Source organism: Lutra lutra, chromosome 10, assembly GCF_902655055.1.
Source record: "Lutra lutra chromosome 10, mLutLut1.2, whole genome shotgun sequence".
Lineage (NCBI taxonomy): Eukaryota > Metazoa > Chordata > Mammalia > Carnivora > Mustelidae > Lutra > Lutra lutra.
Genome location: NC_062287.1, coordinates 59,236,072 through 59,247,017, shown reverse-complemented (window position 1 = coordinate 59,247,017; position 10,946 = coordinate 59,236,072). Strand labels below are relative to the sequence as shown.

At 37.2% G+C, this 10,946-nt stretch overlaps 1 protein-coding gene across 1 annotated transcript; it reads right to left on the bottom strand.

The window, feature by feature from the left end:
• Positions 1 to 4,160: 4,160 nt before the first annotated feature.
• LOC125079540 (olfactory receptor 51A7) lies at positions 4,161 to 5,099 on the bottom strand. Its single transcript, XM_047693219.1, has one exon. The coding sequence runs from the start codon at positions 5,097 to 5,099 to the stop codon at positions 4,161 to 4,163; it is 939 nt and encodes a 312-aa protein (XP_047549175.1).
• Positions 5,100 to 10,946: the final 5,847 nt, after the last annotated feature.

The window sequence follows — 10,946 nt, the reverse complement described above, 5'->3', positions numbered from 1 at the left end:
GCTTTACCAACGGATCTTGAAGAAATAACTTCATCACAAAGGTTAATTCTGAATTTCTAAGCATACACTCATTTTCCTTAAGGATTGTCTCCCTTTGGGAATGCCAGCTGAAAGTAGAAGTCTGGAAGAATCTGCACCAAACCCAACATTTGAGTACATCCCCCTTAAGCATAAAGGGGAAAGTGAGCAAGAGCACTGAAGGAGGCAGGCAAACTAGCTTCTTGGTCTACCACTAATCATTCATGCGCGATGGTTAAGTCTGAGCAAGTCATCGACATGGGGTGTCCATTTCCTCCCTTACAGAGTGAAAGGGCTGGACTAATTTTCTCTAACTTATTTTCTTTGAGTCTAAATTATAATGATGATCATTGAAGCTAATTATTTTTCTGAGGCTATCAATTATACATTTAGATCTCTAAGAAGGAAATAGAGAAAGGCACATAGCAGATCTTGTTTTTGACATTATTTTCTTGATTTCCTACAACTGTTCTGGTACACCATGTTTAAGTAGTACTTTTATTTACTATAATTAGAATTTCTAATATACCATAAAATCCAAAGGCAAACAACACTAAGAATATTCCTACATGAAACAAAAACATCTAGTTTATTAATTGAAACAAATTATATGGCACTGTGTAAAATAAAACCAATAAGCCTACAGTTTGGTTTTCCATCCAAAAAAAAAAAAAAAGAATTTCATGTCAGTTTGGATATGGAAAATAAAGTGAGATAGTGGACACTGTCGTAAGAATAGATTTGAGTTGAGAGAAATAACAGTGGAGGCAGTTCTTGGCTTTTCACAAAGCAGACAGCAAAGTTCTGGTGGACTTTATAGACTTTCCGTTAGGCTTTGCATGACTGTAGGACAAGAGCTGCTTGAGGAAGTCATGACATGCTCTAATCTCTGGTGATTAACACAGTATAATTTCAGGCCTCTGTTCACAGAGATGCTCAGGATTTTTTTTTTTTTAAGAATTTATTTATTTATTTTAGAGAGAGAGAAACATGCACATAGGGAGGGGCAAGGGGAGACAGAAACTTCAACAGACTCCTCACTAAGCTCAGCTGGATGCAGGGTTTGATCTCAGGACCCTGAGATTATGACCTGAGCTGAAAAGAAGAGTCAGATGCCTAACCAACTACAACACCCAGGGGCCCCAAAATGCTCAGGGTTTTAAGCTTAGGAAATGAGCAGCAATTTTATTCAATGATGGTCGGTCATGAATTCACAAACTTCTCAACAAATATTGAGTCCTTCTTTGTCCAAGTATATGTTAAGCAATAGGGATGCAAAAATAAGTAAGGTATACAGACATTTGTAGATCATAGGATTTACACTTTGGCCAAAGCAAACAACATTTAAACAATTAAGAGTTAATATTTGGGGGCGCCTGGGTGCTCAGTGGGTTAAGCCTCTGCCTTCAGCTCAAGTCATGATCTCAGGGTCGTGGGATCGAGTCCTGCATTGGGCTCTCTGCTCGACAGGGAGCCTGCTTCCTCCTCTCTCTCTCGGCTTGCCTCTCTGCCTACTTGTGATCTCTCTCTCTGTCAAATAAATAAATAAATAAATCTTTAAAAAAAAAAGAGTTAATATTTGTTGAAATTACATTGTAGAAATCAGTACACTGTGAAAGGGAACAAAATTTAGGTATGAATTTATTATGCTTGGAGTGTCAGCCAGTATTAATAGAGGAAGTATATTCCTACTGAATTGTTAAATGGGAGAAATCTCAAAGAGTTGAAGAAAGGCATTTTTCTTAGCAGAATAACATTCCCCCCAAATTGTCAATGTCTTAATCCCTGAAATTTATGAATATATTACCACATCTGGCAAAAAACACTCTGTGGTTGTAATTAAGGTTAGATACCTTGAGATAGGGAGAGTATCCTAGATTATCCAGGTGGACCCAAATTAATTACATGAATCCTCAAAAGCAGAGAACTTTTCCTAGTTATGGTCGGGGGAGATGCGACCATGGACAAAAGTCACAGGAGATGTAATTTTGCTGGCTTTGTGCATGGAGAAAGAGAGCCTTGAATCAAAAAATGTAGGTGGGCTAAGAAGCTGGAAAAACTCCATAAAGAAATGCAGGCTTGCCAACACCTTGACTTAAGCCCAGTAAAACTCATGTCAGTCCTCTAACTTATAGAATTGTAAGATAATAAATTTATGTTGTTTCAAGCCATTAGTTTTATGATAATTTGTTATGCAGCAATAAAAAAACTAATACAGCATTCCTGATATATAACGCACCATAAGCAAAGGATTAGGTATAAGTGACAGTGTAAAGTATTTATATTACACCATCGAAGTGCAAGGCAGAGTATTAACAGATAAAGTAGCAGACAAACACAGGCATTGAAAAATGGAAAGCCCTTGTGTGAATACGGAGTCTTACCATTATCTGGTAACTTATTGGATATCTATTGAAGGATTTTAAGTGTGGTGGCATTTACATTTTAAAAAGATCCTTCAGTGGGATGCCTGGGTGGCTCAGTTGGTTAAGCGGCTGCCTTTGGCTCAGGTCATGATCCCAGCATCCTGGGATTGAGTCCCACATTGGGCTCCTTGCTCAGCGGGGAGCCTGCTTCTCCCTCTGCCTCTGCCTACCACTCTGTCTGCCTGTGCTCATGCTCGCTCCCTCCCTCTCTCTCTCTCTTTCTAACAAATAAATAAATAAAATCTTTAAAAAAAAAAAAAAAAGATCCTTCAGGAGCACCTGGGTGGCTTAGTGGGTTAAAGCCTCTGCCTTTGGCTCAGGTCATGATCCTGGGGTCCTGGGATCAAGCCCCACATCGGGCTTTCCGCTCAGCAGGGAGCCTGCTTCTCCCTCTCTCTCTGCCTGCCTCTCTGCCTACTTGTGATCTCTGTCTGTCAAATAAATAAATAAAATCTTAAAAAAAAAAAAGATCCTTTAAACAGTCCATCTCAATTTAAGGGATGATAGGATAAACCTGGGGAATTTTAAATAGCTTCATAAGGGAGGATCTTCACTGTTTGATGACTGAAGCTTGTTTAAAATATTTTACTCCCCCGTCTACAACTAAATATTATCGTCTTGCAAATGAGGGCAATGCTACCTTTCCAGTTGTGACAGATAAGCAGTATGCCAGCCTCCTCTTTCAGCATGTCTGTCTTTGAATATTCAGTTACTTATGTCTGTACACTCATTGTTTAGTGGAACTTGTGAATTTCTTATAAATTATGTTTGTTGTATAACAACAACAAAAACAACAACAAAAAGCAACCTAAATGATTTTATTCTGTCTCTGCCCATTCCCAGAATCACTCCATAGTGGGATTGTTGGGGCAGCCTCCTATCAATGCCTTCTTCATCACTCTCAATAGAATCCATCTTGCTCCTGCTTTCAGACATGCTTTTCGTAACATCTGATCCATCATGTTAGCTGTCTGCTGTAGAGATTAAATTGTCTCCCCAGCACTTCCTGCATTTAGACTATTCAAGGCTTTTCTAGATACTCCAAAATCTGGTTCACTCACACTAGTCAAAATTATCCCTCACTATTTGCCATATTATACTCTTATTCCAGCCAGACTAACAGCCTTCATGGCTTCTATGTGCCTTGCTAGTTCATTTCTCCTTGATAGTATAGTAAGTGTACTTTGTAAATATATAAATTCAATAAATGCTGCTGGAGTAATAATCTCAATCTGTCCAATTTTATCCATTATTTAGGAGATGACTCAAACCCAACTGCTCCATTATATAGTGTTTTGTTTCAACTACTCAAAACATGAATTAATCCTCTGTGAATCATATCATCTATCACCTGATTATTTTATCCTTCCCATTTAATAATGTATTCTTGACTTTATTGTAAATTCCTTTCAAACTCCCACAGTCCTCCACTAGATAGTGACCACTGTGGTACTGAAATAGGTGCCAATTCATATTTACTGGTTGATAATTTATTGCTTCCATATTCAAATTTTTATCTCCTATATATGTTTTTTTTTATTTTATTTATGTATTTGACAGACATAGATCACAAGTAGGCAGAGAGGCAGACAGAAAGAGAGTGGGGGAAGGCTCCCTGCCAAGCAGAGAGCCTGTTGTGAGGCTTGATCCCAGGACCCTGAGATCATGACCTGAGCTGAAGGCAGAGGCTTAACCCACTGAGCCACCCAGGAGCCCCTATCTCCTACATATGTTAAACAACTTTCCCAAGACCTTTTCCCGGATTTGCTGAGTTTTTGCACAATACACAATGGGGTTCATTAGGGGTGGCAACAACAAGAATATATCTGCAATAAGGATTATAACTAGAGGGCTTTTGTGCCTGGCAAAGCGATGCATGGCAGCCAGGGCGATGATGGGTACATAGAAAGTGAGCACAGCACACATGTGGGAGACACAGGTATTGAGGGCTCTGAGCCTCTCTGCCAGAGAGGCAATGCTGAATACTGTCTTCAGGATCAGCATATATGACAGAAAAATTAATGCCAAGTCCAACATAGTACAGAGAGCAACAAAGAAGCCATAGATAACATTGATCTTGTTGTCAGAGCAGGCCAGCTTCATGGTGTCCTGATGCAGACAGTATGAGTGAGAAAGGAGATTCTTCTGACAATATTTTAATCTCCTGAGAGTGAATGGGAATGGAAGCACTAAAAGAATGCTCCTGATGGCTATAGTCAATCCCATTTTAGCAACTCTGCGGCTAGTGAGGAGAGAACTGTATCTCAGGGGATTATGAATGGCAAGAAAGCGATCCAAAGACATAACTAGAAGCACTGAGGATTCTATGACAGTGAATCCATGGATGAAGAATTCTTGAGCAAAGCAGGCATTGGGTGAAATTCCCATGGAATTGAACAAGAAGATTCTCAGCATGGTAGGAAGGGAGGAGAAGGACAGGCCCAGGTCGGAGATGGCCAACAGGGCAAGGAAATAATACATGGGTTCATGAAGTGAAGGGTCTGTCTTAATGATAAGGAGGATGGTGCTGTTGCCCATGATGGCAACCAGGTACATGAGGCAAATAGGAATGGAGATCCAGATGTGGGCATGTTCCAAACCTGGGATTCCAATCAGAAGAAAAAGCTGGACCTCAGAATTATTGAAAGCAGACATGAGTGGGAATAGGAGCTTTTTAGCCAAATCTGAAATCACATAAATAAAAAGCAGTCACACTTCTGGATAAAATTCAGTGTTGTGGAGATAAGCAGCTCTCTTACATGCTGTGCTCAGAGGCATATTTGGCATAATAGTAATAAAATGCAATTTTCAACATTTATCAAAAGTCCTTAAACATGTTTATGTTCTCCAACATGGGAATTTCACTTATAACAATTTATCCTATGGTTGTGGCTTTCCAACACTTTTAGCCAAATATGAACTCATCATATCAAAACAGAGCTGCTTTGCTTGCGTCAATGATAGGCATGCAGAATCTTTCTCACTGTTCTCCACATGATCTTTAGTAGTTGTCTCATTGGCTTTATAACAAGATCCTGACTTCATGTAAAAAGTTAAAAATAACATTTTAAGAAAATAATCAAAGACCCCTGAGAATATATACACTATGGTAAATATTAAATGCTAGAAAGTAAATTTATAGACTAATCTGAAATGAAAGAGTTCCTACTTCAAGCAACTGTGCACCCACACTTCAGGGTATATGTTATTATTCCAAGGGAAAGTATTGATCCCATATAGTAGCATCAGCTGTATGTTCACCGTATCTCTCCTGATCAAATTATCTTCTATTTTATATTCATGACCGAATTAGTCAAAGACATTCTAAATGAAAAAATCTCATCGTTCAGTTTCCCTTTGTAAAAATTTTAAATCCACCTATATATTAAAATAAACCCTCGTTTTATTTTTAGGGTCTCTATTAAAGAGTTCACAAATTATATTTTCCAAGGAAAAATATATAGTCTTTCAACTTACTATGAATTTGTTGAGCTTCAGGATATCACGATGTTGAATAATCAGACTAAACTGCTGGAGAAATATACATATCTAAGATAACCGTCATAATTCCCATCTATGTTTTTAGTAAGCCTGATGAATATATACATAAGTAAATGAAAATTATTAAATTAATAATTTCAATTGCAGACTCAAAAATGAAAGGAGAGCCAGTAGAAGGGTAGAGTTTACACATGACGCTAACTTCACTCCATAATTTTTATAAGTTCGAATGGCAATAGAAGAAAAATCAGTCTTCAGTGGAGAATACAGAGGACACAGGAAATTATTGGGATCACCTAAATTGAAGTTTGATTATGAATTGATATTGTATTTTGTAATTCTCTAGACGATAACTGGAGAAAACATAATATGTAACAAGCAGCCCTCTACCAATATATTTGATATTTTCTGGGCATTATCGATGCAGATGTGTTTTGCCGGCTTCTGAGCTGAGCTATAAATGCTAGGCTGGGAGCTCCTAAGTAGTTTGACAGGTCTTATTTGTCTCCCATCATGGCAGTATGCCTAATGCCACACCCAAAAATGTACATTTCGAGGGTGATAGTAGATTTTCAAATACCATGAAAATCATTCTGTATCTAATCTGTCAAACTGCCCAGTTAGCAAATTTTATTCTGATACCTCTTCATCTTTTCTTTTCCTCTTTGGCAGATGGGTACTGACTTGGGTCTTTCAGAGAATACATCTGTTGTATGTCCTTTACCATGAAGTTTCTACATTATTTTTTTTAAATTTTATTTATTTATTTGATAGAGAGAGAGAGAGATCCAAGAGTCCTGGGATCATAACCTGAGCCAAAGGCTGACGCTTAACCAACTGAGCCACCCAGGTGCCCCATCTACACTATTTTATAATGTACTGTTTTCACGTACCCCTCCCCAGCCAACCCCACCATCACCATATAAACCAACTGCTAAATACTGAAAGGCACAGAAGAAATTTTATTTATTTTCATCTATCTGTTATCAACATAGTTTCTGGAACATAAAAGGCTCTCAGCAAAAGTACAAAAACTAAATGTGAGTGGAAAAAATGTAAAACATGTAGAATAATTTCTTTTATTCTTTCTTTAAGATTTTGCTTATTTATTTGGCGGGGAGGGAAGATAGTGAGAGAGAGAACAGAGGGGAGAGGGAGAAACAGGCTCCCCGCTGAGCAGAGAGCCTGATATGGGTTTCAGTACCAGGACTCTGGGATCATGACTTGATCCGATGGCAGATGCTTAACTGACTGAGCCACCCAGGCACCCCTGCAATCTTAATGCCTTCTCCTTTTCATCTCTACTAGTAACTAAGGGATATTTATGCTCACTCTGCTCACCTACATCCTTAATGGTAAACTTGTTCTTACTCAGACTATTCTTTTGGACATGCAGTATAAACTTTAGCAGAAATGGGCCATGAAAGTAGATGAGATCACCCAGGAAAAATGTATAAAATACAAATTTTAAATCTCAGAACCCGGAGAAGAAACAAGATTGTTGAGAGGATCTTGTCCAAGAATATCCAGATATCTGGGAGAAAAACTAGCAGAGTGGGATATAGTGGATATCAAAGGAAGACAATTTTTCAAGGATGATAGTCATTGTATCAAACATTGCTCAGACCTCTTAGAATTTCCATCTTTAAGGTACAAAATAAGCCCTCAGATCTGATGCAGTAACCTCCAGATATGTATTCAGCTTGGCCATTTGCCATCTGTGTGAATCTGGGTAAGCTGCTTAGGCTTCCAAATAGATGTATATACTCTTCCATTAAATATTATAAACACAGTGTCTATACACAACTAATGAATCATTGAACACTACATCAAAAACTAATGATGTACTATACAATGGATAACTGAACATAATAAAAAAACACAATATCTATCTAAAATAGTTATTATATAACTATTAAAACCATGTATATAAAGTAGTCTGATACAGTCTTTAACATACGAAGATAATCAATAAATACCAACTACTAATAATTATTTCACCAAAATTTCCAAACCAACCATTCCACACATCAAGTCCTAGACTGACTGAAGAGGACTTTTTCTATCTTAATTGACAATACAGTTTACTTTGATTTGTGATATTATCAGCAAATGGGACCTTCTTAATACTAGTGTTAATAAAATCTTTCCTAAATTTCATTCACACTCCATTTACATACATAGAACACACACACACACACACATACACACATACATACACACACGCAAACCACTTCCTTTTCCTTTCCATAATCATTTCTTCAAAATCAAATGAATTTTCATTTAATTCCACTTACCAAAACTAGATGCTCAATATGTCCCTGAAAATAAAAGTAGAACTTTCAACTTTGACCTCCATTTTATCTAGATGTACCTATTTCTACTTCCCTCTGGGATAGGGAACTTTGGGAGGAATAGAAAAACAGCCTGATTTTTTTTTTTTTTTGTAAACTTCTTACAGGAAAACAGGTGGGCCTAGTACATTAACTCTTTGATGCCAAAGAACTGCAACCTGAGCTAGAGAGAAATTATGAGGCAAAACAATTGGAGAACTACTCAAGTCAGAGGTAAATGCTAGAAATCACACTGATAGAGGAAGCTTGATATGTAGCATTCATAGCAATTGGGCAATACAGTTAAAAGAACAAATTATTTGTAATCAAAATACTTTAGTTGACCATACCACTTTGCTTTTTTCATTTGAGTTTAATCATCCACAAAATGGAGACAAGTATCAAATATTTATGAAAGCACTTTACAAGCTATAAAATGACTTATCAGTTATTTCATTTATTTTTTTGATCCATTTTTGGCAAATGTCATTAGATAAAGATTGAAATAGGCATTTCCTGCCATCCCTGTTAGATTTCCAACCAGGTATCCACAAATTACATGCCTACTACGTTATATCTTGCATTCAGTAGAACTATTTGAACGCTATCTCCTGTAATTTATTCATATCTTTCTAATTTTTATAAAAGTCCTATAGTGGTTTAATTCCTAAATTGAATAGTAGTTACTCAAGCTTATGAAGCAGTATGAAAATTTGATAATTTAAGTATAAAAAAGATATATATATATATATATATATATATATATATATATGATAACTAACATACATGTATCTGGGAACAAAGATGTAGAAAGTTAAGAGTAGCCTCACTTACATAACTTTCAGTCACATATTTGGGCATTTTGCTTCTCATTCTTGTAGTTTAGGTTCTGTTGGGCAGGAGGTTCTGATTCCCAGAGTGGGGGATATAGCAAGGGTACAATTAAAATTTAAGTTATAGCTCCTGCCTATTAACTTTTATCTTCTCAAGTCCAAAGACCAGCAGACACAAAAAGAAGTCCCTAACTTGGCAGGGTAATTAATCCCTAATCAGGAAAAAATAAGGATGCTGCTAAACAATGGGAGGATGAAAGAAAATGTTCAGTACTCAGATGGTTGGCTGGTTATCTCTTCATACTCTCCTGACAAATTTTGATGATGAATGAACAAGGGCAGCAGCCATACCCTGAGAAGAGCATGGTAACTAGAGGTTCATACCTTTTGGCAATAAGGATCTGGGTCACTCCATCATGAAATACACCTAGACCATAAAGGTTCTAGGTGAGGGGAATTTAGAAAGGGTGGTAGAGGTAGAAAATGAGTTGAGGCTTCAAGAATACTGAAGTGAGTGGTGCCTGTTGTATTTTATTCTCTAACCTTCAATATTTATGTTCCTTCAGGCAAAGGAACCAACCCAAACACTGGATGGGCTATTCCAGACTGGGTGAATTTACTAGATGAAGCAGTTAGATATGAACTGTGCTACAGCAGACTCTCATAAATGCAGTCAGCACTACTGCAAAACTGAGACACTACTTCCCCAGCTTCCAGGAATATTGGCAGCTACTGGAATATAACTGAATTCTACTGGAATTTTTCTGATCAAAATGAAGCTGCCTCACCCAAGTTCCTCGCTGGTGGAACAGACTTCATTCAGTGATTGGTTGATACAGAAGTTCATAAATCTTACCTCTTTGTCTCAAAAGCTATCCCAGTGCACAGTTTTCTGTAGGATTGACAAAGCCACCCAGTACAACTGCCTTGAATATCAAATTATCCTTCTAACCAATCAAGATTCTTCCACACTCCTATAGGCATTTTTACTGAAAGTCTAAACATACACACACACACACACAGAGAGAGAGAGAGAGAGAGAGGAGAGAGAGGGAGAGAGAGAGAGACAGAGAGACAAAGAAAGAGAGACAAAGAACAAAAAAGATATCCTTCCTGCTAATTTTCACCTAAGAGTCTGTTCTTGAATGAACCCTACCTTAAATAGAATCAAACCAATAACTTCTGGAAGAGATGGATTTTACTGAGTTTCTTTTTGACAGAGAAGGTAAGTAAACATATTTTATCTGTTAAATAACATTCCCATGGACATTTCTGAGACAGATAAATAATGTTAATATAAATCTATCGTCTCTTGTTAAAATGTCTATATTATCCAAAACAATCTATACATTTAATGGAATCTCTATCAAAATACCACCAACATTTTTCACACAGCTAGAACAAACAATCCAAAAATGTGTATGGAACCACAAAAGACCCTGAATAGCCAAAGCAAGCTTGAAAAAGAAAACCAAAGGTGGAGGCATCACAATTCTGGAGTTAAAGCTATATGCAAAGCTATAATGATCAAGACAGTATGGTACTGACACAAAAATAGACACATAGATCAATAGAAAAGAATAGAAAACTCAGAAATGGACCCTCAACTATATGATCAGCTAATTTTCAACAAAGCAGGAAAGAATATACAATGGAAAAATGACAGTCTCTTCAACAAATGGTGTTGGTAAATGGGACAATTACATGCAGAAGAATGAAACTGGACCACTTTCTTATACCATACACAAAAATAAATTCAAAATGTTGAAAGACCTAAATGTGGGACAGGAAATCATCAAAATCCTAGAGAAGAACATAGGCAGTAGCCACTTTGA

Coding starts and splice junctions, on each gene's coding strand:
- LOC125079540 (XM_047693219.1), bottom strand. CDS start 5,099: ATGTCTGCTTTCAATAATTCTGAGGTCCAGCTTTTTCTTCTGATTGGA.